We start from the raw sequence: 25626 nt of genomic DNA on the forward strand, positions 1-25626 counted from the left end.
GGTTTTAGGAGGCTTTTTTAACCACAAGGTTCCATCCTTGAACTGGGAAGTCAGAGTCACATACAGCACAGCTCTAGGCAGCCTCAGTGGGAGGGACTTGAAGTTTTACTGCTGTTAGAGAGCTAGACAAGGGAAGCTTCCTATCTGCCCAGCACTCAGAGGCCTTGTGCAGGAGCCACAGAACAAGTGTGAGCTGGGTGGCTGTGTAATACCGAAAGGGTCACCGAGAGCCGAACCCACCTGTGTTGGATGGAGTGAAACTCGGCAAGGAGGGGCTGTTGAGGCTGGGGAGCAACACGGGTGGGATGCCCTGGAGTGCTGGGTATGCCGTAGGGAGGTTGAGAGCCTGGAGAGGGGCGTTGTCAAACATCCCTTGCTGCTGAGCTGCCAGTCCAAGGACCTCGTTGGCCTTTTTAATCCGGTCCAACTCTTGCTGGGCCATCAGCTGACGTACAGTGGCTGGGTCAAAGTACTCTTTCTCCTTGTCCAGCTGGCTTCCGATGGTGTCTTTAACTTTGGAGATATGCTGTTGGGAAAAGATGTGGTCACGTACAGACAGCCGAGCGCTGTACTTGATGCCACACAAAGTGCACTCTGTCTTGGGTCCCTCGTAACTTGTCTGGTTTATACCAAAATGCTTGGCCATGCTTAACTTGGACTTCTTCTCTTTTGCCCGGGCATTCTGGAACCAGACCTGAACAACTCTCTTTGGCAGTCCAATGTCATTGCCCAGGACCTCACACTCCAGCATTGTGGGTGTCCTGTAGTCATTAAAGCACGACTTAAGGACCTTCAGCTGTAGATTGGTCATCTGAGTGCGAAAACGCTTCTGCCCGGGCCGATCCCCGCCGTCTCCAGATTTGCCGGCTGACCCGCTCGCACCAGGGCTTGGGGAGCAGGGGTCTGCAAGGCTCGAGGTTTCACTGTAGTCCACGGTACCTTCATTGTCATATTCCTTGCTGTAGAAGCTCGGGGCTGGGCTGACCAGACCAGATGACAGCCGATCCTCATACTCAGACATCGCCATCATGGCTGCTTTGGTCAGCCCTTCGCTGGGCGCGGAGGAGGATTTGGTTTCTGTCGCTATTCCCGTCGCACTGTCGTTATCCGCGTTGCCCTCATCTCCGGTAGTGGTGTCTGTGATCGCTGTGTTGACGGAGGAACAGTCGTCGTTGTCCAGCTTAGTTTGGTCAAAGTTCAGATTCACCGAGGACATGGAGGGGCTTTCAAAATCTTCGATCCCTTCCACCTTGATGGAAGAAGGGCTAAGAAGAGTTCTGGGAGACAACTCCATGGTTTTGCTCACAGGTGAGAGGGGAACGCCTTGGCCATCACTACTGCTTGGGGGTAGGTGGGAGAAGCTAGTTCCATCAAAAATATCTCCTTTCATCTGGAGTCCCCCATCGCAGTCTAAGAGCATCGCGGATAGCGTTAGGTTGTAGCCCGCTCTCTTGGCTTCGTGCCAGTGACGGGACCGGATGTGAGCCTCCAGGGCAGTCTTGGCTTTGAAGAGCGCTCTGCAAAAAGGGCATCTCCTGTGGGCCTGCGCTGGGCCCACCGCCCGGAACTGTCCTTTCCTTTCCCGGGCTCGGGTGTTCTGAAACCAGACTTGTACCACACGTTTCTTCAAGCCCACCTCATGCGCAATGTGATCCAACATCTTTCGAGTTGGATTGGAGTCCAACAGATACTTTTGGTAGAGAATTTCCAGCTGCTCCGGTGTAATAGTTGTCCTCAAACGTTTGTCTCTCTGAGGTTCTTCGCCTCCCGTCCCGCTGTCGTTCTCGCCAGGGCTCGCGCTGGCCTTCTCCTCCAGCTTCCTCTTCAGAGTGTTCATCGTGGAGGTCGGGGTGGAAGGGGAAGTGGCCGAGCTTGCTGGAATCTGAGGTATGGCCCCGGACAGCAGCTGGCTGGCCAGGAGGGGGTTACTAGGGTCAAACAGCATGAAAGGCATATCCAGTGACCTGTCCAAAAACTGAGGGTGGATGAACTGGTTCTGTGCACTCAGGAAGTGCAGCTGCTGATGCTCCTGCCAGTGCTCAAATGATGGAAACGCCAACTTACACTGGTCACACTGGTAGGGGATTAGCTGAGGAGGTAGGTTGGCCAACTGTTGCGGAGTTGACGTGTGGAGGGGCTTAAGGGGCAGGTGGGAGAGCTGGGAGGGGCTGGGGCTTGACTGGGGTAAGGGGCACTGAGGCGGGGGCGCCTGTGGAGGAGCCTGCGATAATGAAGCCGGGGATGTCAGCGGCGGGAGCTTTGGCTGAGCTGTGTTTGTCTTCTGCTCCGGCTGGTCTTGCTGCTGCAGCTCTACCTTTGGTTGTCCTTGCTTTTCTTGGGTTTGGTTTGGCTGTGCACTGGGGGGTTCAGCCTGCTTTGGTTTCTCATCACTCGCCTCTGGTTTTGAACTGAAGGTGGTCAGTTCGTCAGCCTCTGATGTGAGCTGCAAGAAAGCAGAGGAAGCCGTGTTGGCTGATGGTGCTGGGGCGCTGTAAGCCTGTGAGGGCATTGGGGTGCTGCAGGAGGAGCTGGTGGGCGTCAGGATTTCCATGGCATCCATGGAATCCTCGTTTTGGCTGTCATCCTGCCCCTCCTCATCCTCATCCTTGTAACACAACTTCTTCTGGTGTTTGATAAGATCAAAGATGCGCTGAAACACCAGGCTACATTTTTTGCACTGGTAGTTCAAGTTGCTCGTTCGAATATACCTATCGTTTGTAAGCTCACGCCGCTCGCCATCTTTGCCCTCTCCCTGATTCTCATAATTTTTTCTGGCCTTCTGTCGGGCATTTTGAAACCAGACTACGATGACGCGGGTTGGAAGGTTCAGTAAATTAGAGAGTTGCTCAAATTCATCATCCTTTGGGTAAGCGTTGGCATCAAAGAAGTCCTGCAGGACCCTCAGCTGGTAGTCAGTAAACCTCGTTCTCGAAGACCTCTTGCTCCCCCAGTACTCCTGCTTCTGAGGTTCTGGCGAAGGGGGCCGGGAGTCGATCTTGAGCTCCTCCAGGCTGGTGATAGGAGGATTGCTGAAGTTGTAAGGGGAGTCCTTGTTACGCTGCCGCTCTTTGAACAGAGTGTTTCTGAACCAATGCTTGATCACTTTCTGGGGCAACCCGGACTTGTCTGCCATCTCTTTGATCTGCTCTTCACTGGGGGAGTTGTTAATGTCAAAATACTGCCGCAAGACTCGGAGCTGGTCATCCGTGATCCTGGTGCGAGGCCTCTTGTTCTGCTGCTGGAGCAGACTGGGATTGAGCTGATGCTGGTACAGCTGGGCCAGGTCCGCAGGCAGAGGCTCCACAGGTCCGAGCTGAGGGGGCAGCTGAGCCGGCAAGGTCTGCAGTGGCATCGTCTGCATCATCAGTGGCGAGAAGATGGGCAGTTCCATGGGCATGGAGAGCTGGGTGAGCGGCACGGAGGGCTGGGCCGGTGCGATGGTGGGCGAAGTGATGGGCGGGGCCGAGGCGGGGATGGCGGGCACCGAGGCGGGCTGGGGCGGTGCTGCGGGCAGCGGGGGCGGAGGGGGCGGTGGCGGCGGGGGCGGTGGCTCTGGGGTCTGGGGCCTCAGAGGGTACAGTTTATCATAGTGCTCTCGGTACTGCTTGGCAAATCTCTCCAGCTGTTTAAAGGGAAAGTAATTTTGATGAACGTGCTCTTGATGACTCTTTAAAATCAAGATGTTAGAAAACAACTTGCCGCAGGAGTCACACTCGAGCTTTTCCAAGTTCTCCCCCTGCTCCGTCTTCCCGTTCTTCTTCTGCACCTTCTGCTTGTTCTCGTTGTACTGAATGACCAGCTCAAAGCCAAAGTTCTCCAGCAAGGCCTTGGTGGCGTTCCCTCTGGCATCCGAGGCGATGCGTGGAGGCAGCATGGAAGGCTCAGAACCGCCCCCCGGCGCCAGCTCTTTCTTCTCTTTGGCCTTCAAGGCATCTGGCAGTGATTCCTTTGGTCCGGCGTTGCCCTCTCCCCCCTCAGCACCTTCTCTCTCTCTCTGGCTTTCTTTTTCCTTTTCTTTCATGACCAGTTTGTTTTTCTTTTCAGGGTGCTGGCTGGGCTGTAGGGCAGAGTGACTCTGGGACAGAGAGGGCTGGCTTGGCTGTGGCTGCGGCTGCGGCTGTAGGATCTGCTGGTGGCCCTGTTGCGGGATCTGCACCTGCGCCTTCAGATCTTCCAGCAGGCCCGGGCCTGTCCCAGTCAGCGTCAGCGCCCCGCTGGTCACCGGCAAGCTCACCTCGGGGTTGAGCTGGAACTCTGCACTGGGGATGTAGAAGGGGAAGAGGAGGTGCTGCTGCTGCTGCAGCTGGAGCAGGGTCTCCGTAGTCATGGGGAAGTGAGGAAGGAGGGCGGGGTTAAACAGCTGAGACTGGATCAGGGCCGCCTGCTGCTGCAGCTCCTGCTGCAGGTGAGCTTGAACTTGAGCCTGGGCTTGGGCCAGCGTCTGTGCTTGTTGCTGCTGCTGCTGCTGCTGCTGCTGCTGCTGCTGCTGCTGCTGCTGCTGCTGCTGCTGCTGCTGCTGCTGCTGCCTGGATGCGATCATATCTGCCAGCTTCTTCCGATTGGCCTCTTTGGGCTCTGATGGGGAAGCAACGTTGGCACCGATGGGATTCCCCAGGGGTGGCATTCCTGCACTTTCAGCAGGCACTTGGCTCAGTAAGTTGGAGCTTGGAGCAATGCCAGCACTACTTGGATTGGTGGTGGTAAAGGTGTTACTGCCACTGGTGCTCACAGGACTTGGGGTGGAGGAGCTCAGGGAGACACTGCTGCTGTTCCCAGTCCCATTGCTACTGCCACTTGCAGCCTCCAGCTTGGCCGCCCGGGCCTTGGTTTGATGCAGCACCGACCTCATGTGGATCTCCAAAGTGGAACTCTGGCTGTAGGCCACGTTACAAGTGTTACACTTAAAAGGTTTGTTGTCGGGGCTGCTGGTGGGTTCTGGCTGACCAGTTGCTGATTCTTGAAGGGCCCTCTTTAACTTATGGAGGTGGGAGACAGAATTGTAGTGCACTAGCAGGATGTTCTTTTGAGTGAAAGATTCCTTGCAGACGGTACACTTGTAAGGGCGAGAAGGGTCTAGAAATTTTTCCATGGTGAAGTTGGGGCCTTTCCTGAAAGGCAGAGCTCTCTTTGGCTCTGAGCCTGAGTCTTCTTGTACTGAGCCAGAGTCGCTGCCTGTTGGGCTCTGTTTATCCTCCAAGTCACTCTCTTCCTCCTTGTCTTCCTCAACGATGATGGTGTGGTCCTCGGCCAGGGTGGGGTCTCCCATTGCCAGGAGGTCCCCATTTGCCAGAAGGCCACCATAAAGCTGCTGGATGTCAGCCTCACTTAACTCCAGGTGGCTCGTCTCGAGGTGTTTTTTCAGAGCCTGGAAAGTTCGGAAACTGCGCTGACACAGACAGCACATGGTGGCAGCTCTGATCACATGGTACTGAGAATGGAGCTGCAGCTTTTCAACAGTCTTGAAAGCCAGGCTGCACTGATTGCAGCGGTACTTGTACACGTGGCGATCGGACACGGGCAGCTGAGGCCTCTTGGCATGAACCTCGTTGAAGTGCGTCTGAAGAGTAGCAGAAGTTTTGAAAACCTGGTTGCACCCTTTCTTCCAGCAGAGGAAGCCGGCCTCCTCTCTCACAGAGCCCGAGTCAGCAGGAGTGGGTTTCAAATCTCCACCATGTTCTGTGCTCACAGAGGGCAAGATGTTCTTTCCCAGATCCTCTGAGGTTTCTGTTAAAAAAAAAAAAAAAATCAAGCCCAGTGATAAAGAAGGCTTTGTTTCAAGGATGGCACCCAGAGCTGTCTACCCAGCAAGGCCTCATGAACATAGACTCTGATGACGAGGGAAATATCCAACCTGCACACAGACTCTCTCCACAGAGCACTCCACCCCACCAAGGAGGATCAGCAGGACACGTGAGCAGGGAGGAGGAAAAGGAAATACGAAAAGTTTCAACTCCTAGTACGCCTATATCATAGCACAGACCTGTCTTTTAGACAATATTTAATTGCCTAACGCAGAATCCTCAATTTCTCAAGAACTGGTTTGAAGGATGCCCCCTTTACATTAATCTAAATTGTACAGTATGTGAAGGAATGCTGTGCTGAGCTGTGGGGAATCTGCAAGATCTGTTGTCCATTATAAGAAATTTTGGAATATATATATGTATATAATATATTTTTTAGGCATTAAATTTCTTATTATAACATGACTTTTGATTGTCATCTCTATTCAGTAAGTAATGAACATTTAAGTGGCTAGTTATTATAATATATTAAAATTTTTGTCTACAGTGAGATCATCACACCCATTAATATTCTTCAGGTCAGCTGTTCACTGCCTTACATGGAAAAGTCCCAAGGGAGGAGGTGGGCCAGTAGTGAGGCAGAACTCTTCCCAACTTAAATCTTAGCTGCTGACAGGAGGTGAAAGACATAGGAGAGACTCATAAACAGAGGTCTGATGACCCACCTAGCGAGGACTCCCCACTCCAGGGCTCCACCACCAGTGGCATCTATGTCTACAACAACGTTCTTTCCAAGTGCACCTCTTTGCAGCCTCCTACGGCAATCCTGGACGTCCCAGAGAAGAACTCTGTGCAGAGACAGCTAATCTACTACCCTGTGATCACCCCATGCTCCACAGGTCCCTAATAATTTAGTTCCCAGAGAGGGTGTATTTAACAGCTTAGGATGGTAAGTCATGGATCTGTGCTCTGGGTCTCTGGTTATTCACTCCCTAAATGTATAGCTTAAGGGGACATGTGTCCACTGAAACCCTGCTGGCTCTCACCTGACTTTTTCTTGCTTCAAACCGTATGACTAGTACACAAACACGTGCCAAGCACCAGAGGATCAAGTAGCTGACAACAGTGCCCCTCACCCCTTGGAAAGTTACATTCAGCTCAGAAGCACCAGGATGAAGTCTTGGCACCTTTGCTCCATGAAAATGTTGGCCCAAGGTTTCATTTTGTTCCTATTCTCAGGGGTCAAGAAGTGTGACACTAACCAGGCTGCTTTCCTGCCTCCTCCAAACTAGAGCTCCCGTCTCGATCCGGAACGGCCGCCGGGAGGAACATGCTGCTGGGCATCACCATCTCAGGGGTGGTCACCTGCGCGCGAGAGGCAGACAGATGAGGAGAGTCAGATGTGGGGAAAGAGACACAAAACTGGGGAACGTGTAAAAATTATTTAACAAGCAAAATTAGCCTTCACCAGTGTAAAGCTGGAGGTGTCACTTTTCATAGCTCACTGAAGATTCATGTTTATTAGACAAAGCTCACATCAGTCAAAAGTGTTTCTACGGTTACATTCTGGACATAATTAGCAGTGCACACTTGACGAATAATCTTATTATTAATATTTTTCCTTTATGCAGAATTTTGACTTTGATCACTGACAATGTTTTGTCATGGGCTGTGAAACTTCTTGTGCAACCAATTAGGTAGATAAGTTGAAAGGCCCACCTTAAGCTGCTGAAAACATAATAAGGGCCCTAATTAAATCATACCTAGTAAAGTACACTGTAATCTTGAAGCAGGGAGCATTGTAGTACTGTTTTCAAAATGTATTCAGGCAAGAAGAGGAGGGGAGTAAGAACAGAGGCAAGGGTAAGCAGAAGAGAAGGGAACAAAGGGGAGGCTAAGGACACGAAGACACACTGGCAGATTTTCCAGGAAACAACATTTTGTAACCCTTTACAAGCTGAGATTGAGTGCAAATGAGCATTTCTTACGGCTCACTTCTGGCAGGATTTCTTCTGGAGCCTTTGCCCGAGGTACACACAGCATCAGGGGGAAATTCCAGCCAGTGTCCTGGCCACAGAGGGTGCCCCGCACCCTAAATTCTACAACAGGGCAGCCCCACCTGGGCCATGGCTAGTGTTTCCTAAAACAGCAATTCCAGAATTAGCCTCAGTCAAAAGAGCTACAATCTTAGGTCAGATCTTCAGACATTTTTCCAGGCTTCCCTGCCATCTGGCCAGAACCTTGTCCAGACAAGTTATCTTTTGCCCTACATTACTGTGATCACAAGCCCTCAATATCCAATGTGAGGATAACAGGTTCTTCGTTGAGAAAGGCAATATCCCCCTGCCTACCACAGGGTGGGAAGGTAGTTGCAATGATATTCCCAAATGAATTAGAAGTTGTCCCCAACTTGATGACAGCCTGAGAAATAAACTGACCCCAAGGTTACAGGAATAAAAACTTACAGCCACTGCTAACCTTTCTACATGGCATCCAGCCCCACCCGGAGGCACTACTGTCCCATCAAACACGACTACTGAGATAGTATCTTTGCTTGCTGTTGCGAAGACCGGAACACCCATATTACTGTTCAAAATTAGATATTTAAAATAAATCACTATTAATTTTTAATGGCTTGGGGATCCTGGCCTTGCTCAGAATCGCTGCTGACACGTTCACAAGAATCATCAGTAGTTGTTTCCACTCCTAGAGGAAACCCAGACATCTGTCCCCATAAACACCAAAAGGTAACTCCCCAATACATTTTAGGGTAATTTCAGATGCCCGTAGGTGCAAAAATGAAGCAACAGGCACTGTGGGGAAGGGTCTGAGAAGCCCTGTGTTGACGACGAGCAGGTGCGTGGCAGGTGATCGTGAGTGACACAGGATCCCTGCTCTCACAGACATCTGCACCCTCACACAAAGCACGTTGGCAGCTGGCTGAGGCTAGCTGTTGATGAGTCGTTAGGAATGGAGCGGAGATTGCCAAACTCATTCCATCTATTTTCTTTTTAATAGAAAGCATTTCTGACCAGTGTGGCTGGGGAGTCCAGCGGGAATCCAAGAAGTGAAAGGTCACCGATTAATTTATAGTGCTCGACCGAGGGGGAGCACGAGGTTGGGGGCAAGAGGGGGAGAAAGGGAAAGGAAAAAAGACTCCCCCCCACCTCCTTTCTCGGTTGTAGCTGCAGGATCAGTCCTTTCGTGGGATCTTTAGGAATTATGAAAAAATGAATCATGAGAAATTAAAAAAAAAACCCTACAGAGTAAAAAAGAATAAAATTATCTAACACCTCAGCTGCACATCATTATAGAAAACTGTGGGCTTTTTATACACATTACAGTAAGGCAGACATCCCCTCTAACAGACTCAGTACGATGGATCAGTAATTGTTTTCATACACTTTAATTAGAAAAACTCAGATGGCTATGAATAATAATGGAAAAGAGAGACTTTTGCACTTGAAAGGTTGAAGTCAATCAAGTGTGAATGACGGCAAAAAAGAAAAAAAAGACACCAATTCATCAGCCCTCTGTTGTCTCGCCGCGACTTTAATCATAATTCCTGATTGGGATTCAAGAAGGCAGTAAGCAGCGGTTCTTTGTCTGCCTTCACCTTCCATCAATTAACTCTCCCCGAAATATAATCATCAACCTCACATGCTCCTCTGCATCTTAATCTGGGCCTCCGAACCCATAAGTCTTGCCCCACATGTGTTTAAGTAATTACTTTACCTACCTGCATCTTCTCATCTATAGTGTCCCCAGTCTCTCCCTGAAAACAAACAAAAACTGCTTGCTATAGAAAATTTTCATGGGCAAGGAATTCCCAAGTGGCAAAGAAGAGGATCCCTAAATGGAAACCTGAGGATGGGGATGTTCCGGTGGGGCCCATCTGCGCATGTGTCTGAACAGAGAGGTTGTGACGGAAGCCCCTCTGCCATGCAGGATACTGGAAGCCCTCACGTCAGCTCCCAGACACGAGTGTTCCCCTGTCTGTGTCCACTCCTCCCTCCCCTACCAGCTTCTCAAGGCTGTCACTCAGAGTTTCCATGCTTTTTCGTGAAGAGCCAAAAGTGTAGTCTTGCCAGGGGCTCATGGAAGAGTTCTGCTCATGGAGGAAAATGAGTTGGCCAAAGGCAGAGTTCCTTCAACACCTGCCTTGGCACCCCTTGTTTCCCAACCATAGCTGGCTGCCAAACTGTGTGGAAGCTTCGGACAATCCGAGGCACAGTGTCTGACAGGCAGGCAGCTGAAATCCGCAGGAAAAGCAATCACACAACAGTGCTGAGCACACTTCTGTAAAGACCTTCCCTTTGGCCAGAAGCATCAGAACACGCGTGTGTGTGAGGATAAGACCTGGCTACAGCACAACCACGGCCAGTCCAAACGGGCCCAACCCGCAGGGACCCTGGAAGGACTGGATCCCGCCACCAGCTCCCTGCAGACCACACCTGCGGCATCATACATTCACTCCCCGCCCTCTCGCCCCATCCACAGACAAAGTTTTAGGTTTAGCCAGGCAATAGTACACAACTGGTCCAGACCCTACACTTTCTACATGGACATCCGTGTAGATTGATTCTCCTAATAATCTTACACCTGTAAACACTGAGTATGTTAAATTATGTCCCCCATACTCGACTCATTAATGAATGTATAGAGGGGTCCTGAGACTGTTAAAACAGACCTTTTTATCAGAAGTCAAAGTTTTTCTGGTAAGAAAATTCAATTGATTAGAGCCATCACTTCTCAGAATTTGCGTCTCTCAAGATTGTCATCTGAGGCCACCCAAAGGCAGCCCCATGGAGATCTTCCATATGTGTTCCTCCCACCGCTCCAAGCCCCGCCAACTGTGCAGAATGCACAGGATGCAAGAAGGAAACATCTTCTGAGCCAAGATGCCGACAGTAAGAAGACAGTGGCTCTTGTTCCTCCCTAACAAGTAAACAGGCCTTATGTATAACAAGACAAATGTGGAGTTCTGCTCTGAACTTTCTGCTGAAAATCTTTAAGTTTAAGCAATTCTCATATATGACAATAGAAACAGAAGAGTTCCACTACTGATTCCAAAAATCTTCAAGCTTAAGTTGAAGAGAAGGAAGGACCTCCATCCAGTGACTCTGCTCATCCACTCATCTGACCATCACTCTCTGAATGCTGTACAAGGTCCCTGTGCTTCATGCTTGTGAGGTGGAGCAAGACAGGTTCCTGTGCCCAAGCCACTCACGTGCAGAATAACTAGCCTTTTAGAGATCATAAACTCATTAGAAAATCTGAAGAAAACTGCAGGCTCCTAGAAAAATACTTTCAAACACAAACTATTGCAGGTAATTTCCGGCAATCATGGGGGAAATTCCTGGACTCTAGGTAATTGCCCTTGACCTATCAGGAAAGATGACATAGGTCCATAAATACCTACTTCCTACCTCCTGTTCAGTTCACCATTATTTTGGATTATGATTTAATGCCTTTCAACTTTCTATAAGGTGAGTTGGCCTGAAAGCCCCAACGACACACCTTAAAAAATCCAGACTTAGGTGTGGGTCTGGTCCACACCGGGCACCTGGGAGAGGCCATCAATGTTTATTCTTTCTTGACAGAAGAAGCTGGAATGACAAGGAGCCCTCCCCACCCCTTGCTTTCTCTGGGTCATGGGTGTAGAATGGCCAAATACAACCCCCGGAGCAGCCAAGGGGTGTATACACTTTGCTAATTCTTAACAGGACTGTCTATGCAAATTCACCTCTCAAGGCCACCCTGTCTGAGGTCAGATCAATGCAACCAACAAGTTCCACATGCTGGGAAGCAAAGGTATTTTCTTAGAGAAAGTACTGAACCTGGTTTCTCTGAGATCCTCATCCGCACGGCCTTGGCACTGCTCGCCTGAGTGTCCTTCTGAAAGGCTCACTACTCCAAGTCTAAGCGCAGATTTGCCAAAACCTAGACTCTCAAGGAGACTCAAATCCTTCACTTATCAATGAAAAAAATCAGTAGAATGAAGTACCTCAAGACGGAGAGAAAAAAGACAGAAAGCCTCAGACACAAGCCTTCCTGGCACAGATCTGGCCAGTCTCTACATCCTTATGATTGTGGTATTGGTCCTGTTCAGAAAGTTTAAACATGAAGTTAAGCCAGCTGCTTCCAGAACCGAGCATCCTAGCCAGCAGTGTATCCAAAGCCGATGGCGCCAGCGAGGGTCCACCAGCTCACTTCTTCTCCTGACTTTGATGGCCGCCAGGACCTGTGAGCTGGTCCCTTACTGCCTCCCACGTGTGCCACGTGGGCACTGGACCACGAGTCTAGAGGGCCGTTTCTCTCTTTGTCTCATTTCCCTTCTAAAATGTCTTCTATGTGGTTGCCTATCCCCTCCTTTTTTAAAAAATTTTAAACCTAAAACCCATGAGGAAAAACTGCAGGGCCATGTTAACATTCATGTGGGCCAGAAACAAACGCAGCCCTGAACCAGATTTTAAAATCCAAGAGTAAGACTAAAAGAGGAGGTAGGTGGGAGTAAAGGAAACACATGAACTGTTCACACACACACACGCAGTGAGAGAGAAAAGAGAGCTGAGAAGAGACTGAATTGGAGAGAAAAGCTTCATTAGACTCAGAGAGGCGAGCAGCAGCAGCGTACCAAGGTCACTTCTAATTTAGACCATCTAATTGGCAAACAGGCTCCAAATGGCTATCATCTCACAGGGCTTGGAATTAATGAAGCCCGATTATTTTCATTACCTTCCTCTGAGATGGAGACAAAGTGAGAGCTGGTACCCAAGCGGGTGCGACAGCCCCCGGGCCAGTGGCCACCCGAGAGCCCCAGTGCAGGGGGGCCCAGTGGCCTGCCTGACCCGGAGACTCGGATGCACAGGCACACACCAAGCAGAGAGACAGATGATGACACAAGAAATCACAGGAGACAGACCCCTGATCCCACGAGAGGGGAGCGGTGGGGGTTGGTCAGCAGGAGAGAGACTTGAAGGCAGTGCGGGGCCAGAAACAGAGAAGGGGAACCTGTGTGTGTACAAAACGTAAGAATGATCAAAGGGAGCAAAGACGAAGGGCTAGAGAAAAAGGTGTTCCCGGCTGCTCCAGAGCCAATCCCTTTCTCCACCGTGAGGTCATACTTTGTTAAGTGATGGAGAAACAAAGACAATTTCCCCATATTAATGCTCCAGGATCCCAGTGGTGTGTCCTGCCACTGAGGACAGCGATCAATTAGAATAATTTAAGAGTACTGAAATGCATAGTAGGTGGTCTTTCTCATTTAGAGGCTAGAAACCCATCCCTCACACCCTCAGCCCTCCTTCCCTAAAACAGTGGGGAAAGGAGGGTACGAGCAGCAGCTCCTACGTCCCCACCACGAATTTGGGATCTTCTAACTTCTCTGTGACTGGGTGAGCGTTTGGTGTAACTGACACGGGGGCGGAGGCAGGGGGGCGGCGCTTAGTGGGGTCTGGAGGGGCACTGGTCTCACTGCCTTAAGCTTTATAGATTTCCTTCTTTCACATGATGTGTGTAAAGACACCCTCTGGAGCTCTGTTTCCAATAGGCCAAGCAGAATGAAGTGCTGTGGGTGCAGATTCCCTAGTGGAGGGCCAGAGCTGCAATTGTTCCCAGTGGATAATATTTTTCAAGCCCCCTCATCAGTAAAAAGAAGGGGGCCCACGGAAGAAACAGATATGAGATGCAGAGCATAAGCAAGCAGCTGTTACCATAGCAACAGACATATTAGACACTGCAGGTTCCTGAAAGCTGTCTGATAAGGTATTATTAAATGAAGCCTCCTCAAAACACTCTCCATTTACAACTGAACGGAAATACATTGTGTAGAAAGTAATCTATTTCCATTTATCAGGGTGGAATTTACTTTTAGAGGGACTGAAAACCAATTCAAGCCAGATCCCAAGATCTTGGATCCAGACAGCAAAAAATATTTACCAGAATTTATAGCTTTATACCCTGGACACACCCTGTCTCTGCCAAGAACTGTCTATTTGGTGGGTTTTGCCAGCTTTTCCTAATCTACAGTCAAACCATCTGGCAAGGAAGAAGATTCCTTCCTCTCACTGCCATTCATCCACTCAGGGACAAAGCAGACATCACCTTCTCCTCTTGGAGGATGAACGACTGCACACTGACCATTCCTTCAGGATACAGCTTTGAAATGGAGCTCTGATGTGAGGGGCATTTCTTATCAGGCTGTTTTCAGAGTCTCCTGCTCTAGCTGGCCAGGAACAAACAGCTATATATATAGTCAGAAAGCCTAACCAATATTTTCCCTTGGCCAATTTTCTAATAAAATTGCTGTAAAATATCCTCCAGGGGCATGATTTTAACCACAGGTTCATTATAATCACTTAGTTGTAAAACAATTGCAAATTCCGTTCTAACACCAAACTTTTCCAAAGAAGGACTGCAGCAACTGCTTAATTTGTCAGGGCACAGACCAAGATCAGCAGTCCAGTCCTCAAGCAGGATGCTGGGTTCACCCCAAGGTATGGCCACAAATTGCCCTCTAACCCTGGTTGCTCATCTTTTCCTGCTTGATCCGGATAAAGGATCAGGGTGGAACTGCTTAGCTCAATGCAGACCATCCTCATGACTGGAGAAACCAATTCAATATTGACAGCCATGTAGTAAGTCCAACTTCTCAAGCAAAGACAGGTACCAAACCAACCTTACATATGCCCTTACGTGTAAAACCCTTTTATGATTACATTTCCTATAACTTCCAACTTTATTTCCTATAGCTTTCTTCTGTTGCTAGCAAATGAACTTCCTATAATCAGCACATTTCCCACAGTTTGCACACTTTTTTTCAGAAATGTGTGGAAAACATCTCCATTGTCTGCTGCGGAAAGATGAGATAGGTACCCAGGGTGTCAAGCATAGCCCCTTTAGGGAGCATGTTTCTCCTAGATAATTATGTTCTCAGGGATTCTTCTCGAACAGCATTTATTAACTTGGTTCCATGGATGAATTTTAGGGTATCCTTATGCTCCCTGGCATTGTACACACAATTCTGTACATGCAGAATACTTGGAGTTCTTAACAATGGTTGTCAAACTTTATACACAGAATAACCCAGAAAGGCTAATGAACAAGTTTTTCCAGTATCTCCAGAAAAAAAGGTTGAGGATCACTGCTTGAATGGGTAACACTCAGAAATATTGCAGGGACTGGCCAAGCAAACACAGCAGTAACATCCCACTCTCAAAGACTCCATTGGTAAATGAAGAAGATTCAGTGACCCCCCCAGACTCACTACTTGGAATCTTCATACTGTTGCTGTTAGAAAAAGGTGACAAACCATGTTTATCTGAAATATAACTGATATACTTGTCCCTAAGGATTTACAAATGAAACCTGCAGTCTAATTTAAGTCGATCATACAGATTCCCATAGGCTCACATTTCCTAGGCCAGACTGACGTTAGACCAGAAAAATAAGCACCAGAGAAAAAGAACAACGTTAAGTACTGAAAGTGCTTCCCTCCCCATGTCTCCTCCTGTTCGTTCAGGTTCCCCCGATTCCAGGCCATCAGTGGGAGGTGTGATGAGGCCTGAGACAATCCCCCTTGTTGAGTTATTCCCAAGGCTGGTGAGAGCTCCAAGGACGCTTGTAACACAGAAACCCACCTACCCACCAAGGGAGTTCTACTTACAGAGAATCTTTCAATAATGTTCACCAGTCTGTCTATTTCAAAATAGCCATGGAAAGTGAATTTATACCTGAAGTGAAATTCATGCTAGGTCACCTCTGAGTTTCCCGCTGGCTGCTAAAATCCTCTGGATGCATCCTCAATTATATGTTCCTCACGACTAAATACCACTTACAACGTTATTCGTTAATTTTGTGTAACCAAGTGAAAACGGGAAATGCCTAGAGGTGGTATGTCTGTGATCTGCACGGCAGTCTTCACACACAAAGGCAATGGAATGGCCTTATCACTCCACTGCTGAAGCAGGTCAGAGCTGAGAATCTCTCCTTGGTGGTGTTTTCCCCTCATAATCAGGTAAGGGCTTTCCAGCAGCCCACCCCAGACAGAAAGGAGGACATTACTGCTACCTGTAGTATTTTGAAAAGCTTTCACATTGCATAGATTTAAACCCTTATACTACTTTTTTGGGCCATGTTTATAGCGGCCACTTAGAGCCAGGCCCTGCAGGCAGAGCAACGACATGTTCCACAGGCAAAGCCCTTGTTCACGAATCAACACGTGCTGCAGACCGAGCGTCCTCCTGCGCTGAGGAACTCCCACGTCGCAGGGCTGCGGTCCTAGAGTTGGAGACTGTGGGTTCAAACCTCACCCCTGCCACTGACAAGTGGCATCAAGTTGATTAACTTCTCCGAGCCTCAGTTTCCTCAGCTGTTCAGGTAAACATGTCAAGCTTTTTAAAAACGGGGTGGCCATGAGGATGAAATGAGAGATGATGAATATAAGGGCAACCAAGAACACGACCTGCTCAGTAAAGGTTTGGCAAATCTGGGTAACAGTTTCTTCATGTAAGTGGTTACCTCGTCGAGGCCTCTGCATCCCGCGGGGAGAGAGGATGATGAGGGATGTTGGGGAACACGTCAGTATCTGGCCCTTTGGGCCATGGTCACGCTGTGGACAGGCCACATCTAAGGCAGGGACAGGTGAACATCTGTGACATTTCCAGCTCCCACTGGCTTTCTCGTCCAATAACACAAAGCCTTGTCCGTGGTACCGCCTCGCCTTTGACCCCCGGGGAGAGAGAGCCACCAGGTCCTGTCCCTGGCTGTCTTACCGTCATGATGAGCTTCTCCACGCAGTCGGGGGCCACGCTGTGGAGGTGGGTGAGGTGCAGCTGCAGGTGGATCTTGTTGTTGAGCATGTCCTGACACAGGGGGCAGCGGAGCATGGGCTGCACCGAGTGCTGCGTCATGGCATGCACACGCAGCCGGTTGACGTCGGCATTGCTGTACTTGCAGTAGGGACACTGGTACATCTGCGGGGAACACACCACCCTGCTGGCTGAAGCTTCGGTTCCCACCGGCAACCGCGTCTGCCCCAGGCCCCGCCCACCCGAGCGTTCATGCGCCCTTGGGGTCTGAAACACTCCCCCCGCCAGCAGAGCCCCTCCCGGCCTCACCTGCTCAGGTTTGGTCTCCTCCGATGTTTTTGGTCGCTTCGAAGACACAGGAGATTCCGAGCTACCTGGGAAGGAGATGCGTTTGGCGGTTGCAGGAGAATCTGTCAGCTCCTTCTCTGCTTGGCTGGACGATGCTGGAAGAAAAAGCAGAAGATGCAATACAGCAGCCAGACCAGGCCAGCTCCCAGAGGCTTTGTGTTGGGTGAAAATCAAAATTCATTTATAGCACAGGAGTTTCCTGAAACACCAAAATCAAAGTAGGATGAGCATCCGGACTGATCTGTCAGACACACTGGAAAAGCAGCAAGTGTTTCTTTTCTTCCCCCATGAATTTCTGTCACTACACAACTTTAACAACTGAACAGTAAGAGAAAAAAGGGAAAGAAATGGACTAATAGGCTTGGAGTTGGGTTAAGCTAAATTCAGCCTGTTCTGACTTCTGCCAATCAAGACAGAACCTGCTGGCTCATGGGGGGGGCGGTCGGGCTGGGAGGGCGGTGGGACTGTCTCACCAGCTGCTCTGCCAGCCATGAGTCAATCCGAGCACCAGGCACACCCCACTTTCACAGATGCCATCAACTGTGTGCCCCCAACTTTACTGTCACAGCTCTTGAAATCACAACACAGCACAGGAGACATGATAAACGCAACCTGAGAAAGGTTCACGTGGACGTCTGCATACAAATACGTGCAAAAAAATCAAGTTTGGGTTCAGCAAATTGCTTTCAGGGAAGAAGTAACTGAAGAGTGAAACTAGACAAGGCATGAATCCAACGTCCAATCTAGCTAATGCGCCAGACGCGAGAGTTTCTTCAGAGTGGGTGGTGAGAGGGAAAGTTTCCCGTCCACTTGCCCAAACCGTGCCCCCCGCACCCCACTCCTCTGGCAACACAGAACACTAATTAAGGGGGAGAGTCACGAGAGACTTTGGTAGCAAACAGGGGGTGTGGAAGTGTTGGCGGAAGGAGTCCGCTGAAACATGGAAAGGGATCTGGAAGATTTTGAGGAGAAAAACAGCTGGGCTAAAAGCGTTTTAATCAGGATAAATAAGCAGGGCTTCTCCAATATAAACACAAATCCCCAGATGGTCAGATGTGGCCTTTCCAAAACCTGGTCAGTATCTTGAGGGTCGGCTCTCTCACTTGTCTTGGATGTGGAACTCCATTTTTCAGAATTTTGCTAAAAGCGCTAAGAAAAAACAAAATCCTGAAAATGACAGTGAGGCAATATATACCGGCTGCCCTCCCTCCCTGAAAAATAATTTGACTTGGCGTTGAGGTCACTGGTTTAGAAAGCCTAGTTTTCACTCTTTGGTCAAACTGCTTGCTGTCTCATCCAGTCTAGTTACTTAGCACATGTTTCCAGCTTTTAAATTTGTTCTTGATACCCAAGATGCTGCTGTTACAGATCTGTGCTTTAATAAACAATTTTTAAAAATCAATTTTATACATTAAAATCATAAGGCTACATGATAATTTTGAAAAAAAATTGCTAAATGCAGAAAATATTCCAGGAAGTTGGTGCTCTTCCCAGCATGCACATCTTGTGACCTTTCATCCCAGTATCTTGATAACCTAGTCTACATAAGTTTGCAGAACATCTATTATTTAAAAAGTACAAGGACAAGCATATTACACACAGACCCTCTCCTCCTCCCAACACACACATTCATAACAGTACTTTAATCTGTCTTGAATCGACTTCAAACCCATTTTGCTCTTAATGGGAGTTATTCATTTTCACTTGAAAGGTAATACATGATGGCTGGATATTTAATGTGATGGACTGGCTGCCAATTAACTAGGTGCTGTAACATTTCTAGTCTGGTTCCCCCATGGCCCACTCCCCATCTCCTGGCCCCTTACAGGCCTGATCCCGCAGAACCTCATGTCGCAGGTTTTAGGCCTCGGAGTGGGATGGGTCCCTGCCTGAACACTCCCACAATAGGAGTCTATACTGTTTCAGGGACTTAAGTTCACCCTGCCCCCAGAAGGTTCCTTATTCTCCACCACTTTTCATTTCTGCTTACTGGGTATCTTCTATGTTAAGCCTTCAAGTGCATTAGGTGATACTCTGGATGCTTATGTGTTAGAGCTGTACTTTACCTTCCCTATTTCCACCTCTAGCCTGCAGGGGTTGGTTAGGCTTGGGGCTTACAGTTAGGAAAGAGCTGCTCTCTGCTCCTCCTTCCGCTAGAGGCAAGCCAAGATACAGATTCTGTTCTAAACACCCATCCCCGTCTTTCTGTTAGTCTGCCTGACCTGAAACAACACTTGCTTTTACAAGACCGTGACACTCCCTTGTAAATGCCCTCAATCTGCCTGCCGCCCCCCTTTAGAAAGACCATCAGTCGTGCAGTTGCTCGGCAGTGTGGATGAATGAGCACGGAGGCTGAGACCACCCAACTCATCTCACTCCCTGAAAAGCAAACACAGTGTAACCCAGTCAGCATTAGCTTCCTCATAGGACCAAAGAGTCCACCCTCTTCCTTCAGTGCCGCACGCATGATGAACTGTGACGAGGTTGCAGAGGTGAGAAATCTGGTTTCAGAAGCCACTATTCTTTTCCCCTGCATGGAGAGGGGGACTTTTATTACCTTTTTTTTTCATACTCTCAAACTGCTCTGGAATTCTAAAGCTTCCTTTGTGAGCTCGAGCTAAGGAGTCCTTATAAAGTGTTTAAAAAAAATAAAATCAGCACTCGCTCACTCATTCCTCTTTCTCCAGAGGAACACAACAGCCCTGCTACAATATGAAAATGGCATCCGCTGGAATAAAATCTTCTGAGGCCCGTCTCCCTTCTACACCGGGCACCCGGCACTTTTATTAGATCAGATCTGTCTAGAAGTGGACACCAGGTTTCTTCTCTAAAGATAAAGCCATGCCTTTCTTACAGCAGAGTCTATTAACACCCAGCTACAGTCCCCTGGTGTCTCCCTGGGTGATGGGGGGACTGCTCCTAAGAGTTAGGTTAACTAGGCTGACAGGCCCCCTCCTGGCTTGACCCCAGGCATCAAAATGTCAATCCTTATCAAAACATGGTACCAAAGCTTTTGTATAATTTCTGTACATGGGCAAACAGTTGTGCAAGTTCACTGGCAGGCTGGGTGAGGGCTTGCTACCGGCCACGACAGTCTGGGTTTCTCAAGCCTCTTCTCTCTGAATGACTTCAAAAGGGCCAGAGTCTCAAAAGCAACTTCTCCCTCAGTTCTGTCACTAGTATATACTGGGGGCCAAGTAAGGCGGGGGGATGAGGACCAAAAGAGAAAGTACTGTGGTTTTCTGCTTTGAAGACTTTTCGAACTTTAGCTTAAATTCTAGGAGAGATGTCAGTCTAGAAAACATGATTTTTTAAAAAAATTAATTACTGGTCACTTTAAGGTCACTATGATGTCACAGTAGTGAATGGAAATTGGTGCGCTCAAGAGACAAGCCATAGTTTAAACAGTGCCTGGAACTGCTGGTTTGTACTGGTAACAACTCAAAGTGTCAGTTTTCTATGATGACAGAATGAATCGGAAACCATCTAGATCTTTTACGACAGGGCATGGTTAAGTAAACAACGGTACACATACTCTATTGAGTATCAGAAGACGTTAAAAATGATAGCTATGAAGCAATAAGGAAAAATCCTTGTGAATGTTAATCAGAAAAAGTAGGCTAGAATGGGCATTATACAATGATACAGCTTTGTAAAAAATAGGTGTTACAAGAAAAAAACCTAGATGAAAATGACTTGTATTTAGGTGATGGCATCATGGACCATTTCCCTATTTTCTCCGTTTGTCATGTAGATATATTATATTTTTAGTATTATAATTAAGAGTTTAACATTTAAATTCAACTATCCATGAAAAACTTAATATTTAGATCCATACTGTGCGAAACATCAGGTGGTATTTTTTACTTTGTTGGTTCAAGCAATTTTTCCTCATTTTGGCAGCTATCTCCTATGAAAATATGTGTTAAATCTCAGTGAATCTTCCACAGGCAACATGCTGGGCTCCTGGCACTTCAAAGGGTTTAAAACTGTGGTAAGGAATTGTGAATGTGCACATGCCATGGATTACACACTCTATACAGTGAGGCAAGTGTGAGACTGGGACAACGGAATGCTAGGTCCAACCCCAACCACAGCCTGACGGGATGTGAGCTGTGGATTCCTTACCACGCAGACTTTCTAAGGAGTGAACAAACACTCGTTCAACTTATCAGTAGTTAAGGTTGCCCCACCCAACTCGCTGGTGAGGCAAGAAAAGGACCAACATGTCTCTGTTACAGAGTACAGAAAATTCAAAGTTGATGTTCTGGGCCGAAAGCCACATTCCCCCTTAAACTGGGATGAGCTGGCCACTACATCTGACAAAGACAAATGCTGAGAGGGACTGACCTGCTTCATGACTCTCCATTTTATTCCCTTAGGTTCCCCTACATTCTAGGGAAAATAATTTCATTTCAAAGGGAAACACGGTCGTCAGTGCATGGCTTCCTCAGGAAAAACAAAACTCATTCATGTGACATCAATTTCCAGATATCCTTTGTTTTGAACATACTTGCTTCGGGAGTATTTAACCTCTAAAAAGAATCACTTAAATATTTACCCCTCCTGTCATATTAATTAGAGGGAGTAGAGAAGAGAGGAGAGCCAATCTGAATTTATGCAAGTTTTGTTTGCAATTTCCAAGAAGTGCTTTTATTATGTTCTACAATAATTAAAACAAGCTTCATAAAAGGTTTCAGGTAGGAGGTGACTCACTTTAAAGAACAGGTAAGAATAGTGCAATTTAGGGGGCTTATAAAATGGTCAAGTATGGTGGAAATACAGCCCCTTTAACTTCACCTGATAAAACCACTCTTCCTAGAATGAATTCTCACCCATTCCCATCCCCACCAACCAACTAAAATCCGAGTCACTGAAATTTTGGTGACAAAAAACCTTAAGAGTTGTACTCCCAATACCATGGACTGCCGGTGGACTTAATGCCAACACATGCCTCATTTCCCACCTGGTAGTGTGGTGGTACAACTCTGAAGCTGGGGAGGGCATGGAGTTGCTGCCTCGTGAAAAAGAACCTTGAAGAAAAATTGGAAATGAAGTAGAAATGGAATCTTAAGGTCCCCAGCTTTTGGCTTTCTCTAATCATTAGCTGAGACATTGACTTGCCCTCCAAGAAAATCAAAAGTACTGGAAGTTTCAGTTTCCTGAGCAAAATTCACCTTCTCATCACTCAACACACCAATGGCGCTGTTGGCATGGTGGACGTTCTCTGCCACAGGCCAGCCCCTGGCCAGAGTCCTCCCTGGGGGATACCCTGGGCACGTGCTGAGCTGTCCGCGGTGCTGGGAAGTCTCCCCTGCATTTCCTCCCTTCGTGGTGCAGGGGCACTTGGAAGTGGCGTTCACCCAAGTGCTGACCCTCTCCCTTCTGGGGACCCCGAGGTAAGCCCACTCAAGGCCTGGGATGCTGCCTGACAGGTAACCCTTGAGGAGGGGCCGAAGACAACCGCCACCCCCACTTCTCAACCATCAGACTCTGAGCTAAAGTACCACTGACAGCCCCTCCATCTAAACTTCCATCTCCCAAACCAGCAACATAATGGAGGAGCCAATTAAATGATTATTAATTCATGCTACTTTCCGTAAGCCAGAGGTTCTCATCGCCTCGTGTTCCGTAAACTGGCTTGCCACCTGCCCCAGAAATTTACAGCAATCTTTTATCTATCTCCATTGACTAAGGGAAAAAAAAAAAATTCACACAACTCCATACTCAACGCCTGATTTGGGATAATGGCCTCAGCCCGCCAGTCACAGAAGCTTCACCAGAACTGAAAGTGTTTATTCAGCTCATACTGAGAATGAACTGAAAGGTGAGGGGAGCTCTTTCCATAGCCCTCCTCCCTCCACCTCTCAGAGGCTCTCACTCCCCTCCAGAAAGCAGAAAGGCATTGTTTCCAGAGGGTCATCTGTGCTGCTGGACTTTGTGATCTTCATTCTACCGTTGAATGTGGAGCTGCTCTTGGCATCTGCTTGCAATTCCCTCCCCAGAGGAGTGGCTAGGATCTCATACTTGCATTTCCCACGGAGCTCCTGCACTTGATCGGTGGCCAGAGATCTGCCTAAGTTCCTCCCCTAATACAGAGAACAAAAGTTCCTTTAAAGGGTCTGCTTGCTGCCAACTTGGTCTTTAAACATGCATGGCTTCATCCTGCCTCCAACCAAGCACTTAAGGACATTTCAGGGAGAAGTCAGGGGACCTGTGCAAAGCAGAGGCCCGCACCACACACCCAGCGGGGGTCTTCACGCCCGCCCCTCCCCGCCTGCCCGAAGGGGCGGAGTCTGCCGCAGAGGCCAGCCCAGTGAGGGTTAGGGCCTTCTACGCAAAACACAGTCCCAGTTTCAGTAGCTCCAAGCTATGCTGCTCCTGGACATCTCCAGAAAGCACTTCAGAGAAGGACAACCACCCACCCAAAAAGGAGAACATGCGCAGGTATGGAGAGCGAGATGCACGGGCCCCATCAACTTCTCAGACACGTCTTCCTGTTTCCGTAAAGGATCTCAGGGAAACGTGAGTTACACGACATCTGGGTGTAACTGCTACTCTGGGAATGAATGGCTCATTTTTTTCCCTCCAACTCAAAGATGCACCAGACAGGTCAGCACTCGGAATATTCGGAAGCTCTGAGGTGTTGTTTTTGTTGCTGTTGTTATTATTATTCTTTTGCTTTCTATTTAGAAATAATTATAGATTCACAGGAAGTTGTGAGAATAGAGGTCCGTTTCCCCTTCACCTAGGTGTTACTTTTTAACCAGGGTTCAGATAAAGATTTCTGGGTCCCTGATCACTCTTCATCGTGACCCCAACATCTGACCAAACCTCCTTCCCACGCCGGCTCCTGCGATCCAGGGTTCCATCTGCCGAGACCAGGACCCACACCTCTTCTGCGCACCAGTGTCCTTCAGGAAAGCTCAGTCCCTCTCACGTGGAGGGTCCCACGGCCTTGCCATCCAGTTAAAGAAGAAATGGGTCTCAAACTTCACACAGGTCACCGCGGTCAAAGCCCCAACATTCTTAAACTCAAGTGTGAGTCAGAAACCTCCCGGAAAGCTTGTTAAAACACAGCCAACAGGCCCCACCCACTAGAACTGGTCTGACTGAGAGACGCTGCATTTCCGGCGAGTTCCCAGGTCCTGCTGACACGGTCCAGCCACACTCGGAGAACCGCCCTCAGAGCCGAAGCTTCCTGCAGTTGGCAGGAACCAGCTTCATGGGTGGACTAGAATTAAGTACCGGGGCCTGGCAGGTGTGCGCGGGTCTGGCTGTCCACTTCCAGCTGACTCTTGCTAAAAATGACACTCTCCTCATGGACACTCGGGGACGAAAGCCAGGGCGGGTCTCAAAGCTAGATGTCTCCCCCTCAGGCCAAAGGTGAAAGATGGCTGTCCCTCAGGGAATCTGTCTGCCCCAACCCAACCAACGCAGACTTTCAAAGCTAGAAATTCGGAAGGAATAACCCCCACGTGTTCTGTGAGCAGCATAATCCAGAGTGAGGACAGGTTGCTTTGCTTATGGAAGTCTCATTCTGTCCACGTGTCCTAGAGAACCTCTGGGAAAGGGGCAAACACCTCTCTGGGCTCTTTCCACTTTGCAGGAGGAGGAAGCATCTTTTTGGTACAGGCTTCACAGGCCTTGGCACCTGCAGGTCACAGCAGTCCGAGGCCCCCTCTGCTTCAGCCCTGGGAAGGATGCAGAGACCCACACTGGCCCCTGTGCCCACAAGTCAGGATTCTGGGAACAGGGGATGGTGCCATGCTCTCCCAGCAGCCAAGGTGGGATGGATGGCGGGCCCACGATGACTGGTGGCTGTTGCTGCTTGTCAGCACCTTCGGGGAAAAAACAGTGCTAAGCACCACATCAGAGGCATCAATCTGTTGTACTAATTCCTTGTTGAAATATGCATAAGGCTGCTTAACTACACTGATTTGAGCTCCCAAAAGGCCATCCCGCAATTCAGTTTCAAGATACCTTGCTCTCTCTGTGTCAGGTTTATGAATGAGCCACCAGCCACCACCTCGTTTAGGCCATCAGCTGTCGGCATATTTAATAACTTCTCAACATGGGCCACCAAGAGTCCTGCTTCTACCAGGAGCCGGGGACCAAAGGGGCCAAGACCTGATTCTGCACCTTGAGGTATCAAATCAAACTGCCTGCCTCTGGCCCCTTGTCAGTTCCTGAGCCGTGCAGACACCATCTGCAGCTGTGGTCTCTGTGGGCCACAGGCCATGGCTGGGGTCACATCATGGCCTGCATTATCACTCTGCCCCCTGGCTTCACTACCAGATTGTGACAACTGTGGACTTGGAGAAAGCCAGAACGAGGAGGACCTTAGAGACACCTAACTGACAGGAACAAGTCCAGAGGTGCGAAATGTAGGTCAAAACAGGGGGCGATGTGGGTCATGCTGGGACCAGACCACAGTTAATTAACAGAAGCTCATCAAGTCCCCATCGACTCTGACATTAATTAGGTCAGTTAGGGCCTCTGAGCCCCAACAGAGCACAGGCTCCAGAGACTGGAACATAGTAAGACTCTCACGTTGTTTTTTTCTCCATTCTAAACCTACCTTCATAAGACAATTAATTAAATTTCAAGAGTGAAATGGAACTTGTGAAAATAAACACATAAAACCTGGGCCCAGCAGGGTGACAGACACAAAGAGCCCTGCATGGAACTTCTCAGCACCCCGGCAAACCAACCCCCGCCGCGCC

At 48.8% G+C, this 25626-nt stretch overlaps 1 protein-coding gene across 4 annotated transcripts in view; it reads right to left on the minus strand.

Annotated features, from left to right (window-relative positions):
* Positions 1-25626, minus strand: part of ZFHX3 (zinc finger homeobox 3) — a 260031-nt gene that overhangs the window by 7275 nt on the left and 227130 nt on the right. For all 4 annotated transcript variants that reach the window (XM_064489014.1, XM_064489012.1, XM_064489013.1 and 1 more), the window contains 4 exons: positions 16862-16995; positions 16517-16717; positions 7004-7106; positions 241-5724 (listed from right to left, as the gene is read on the minus strand). In XM_064489014.1, the coding sequence (XP_064345084.1) occupies positions 241-5724; positions 7004-7106; positions 16517-16717; positions 16862-16995 (5922 nt within the window). The remainder of the gene's footprint in view (positions 1-240; positions 5725-7003; positions 7107-16516; positions 16718-16861; positions 16996-25626) is intronic.

This window comes from Camelus dromedarius, chromosome 9, assembly GCF_036321535.1.
Source record: "Camelus dromedarius isolate mCamDro1 chromosome 9, mCamDro1.pat, whole genome shotgun sequence".
Classification (NCBI taxonomy): domain Eukaryota; kingdom Metazoa; phylum Chordata; class Mammalia; order Artiodactyla; family Camelidae; genus Camelus; species Camelus dromedarius.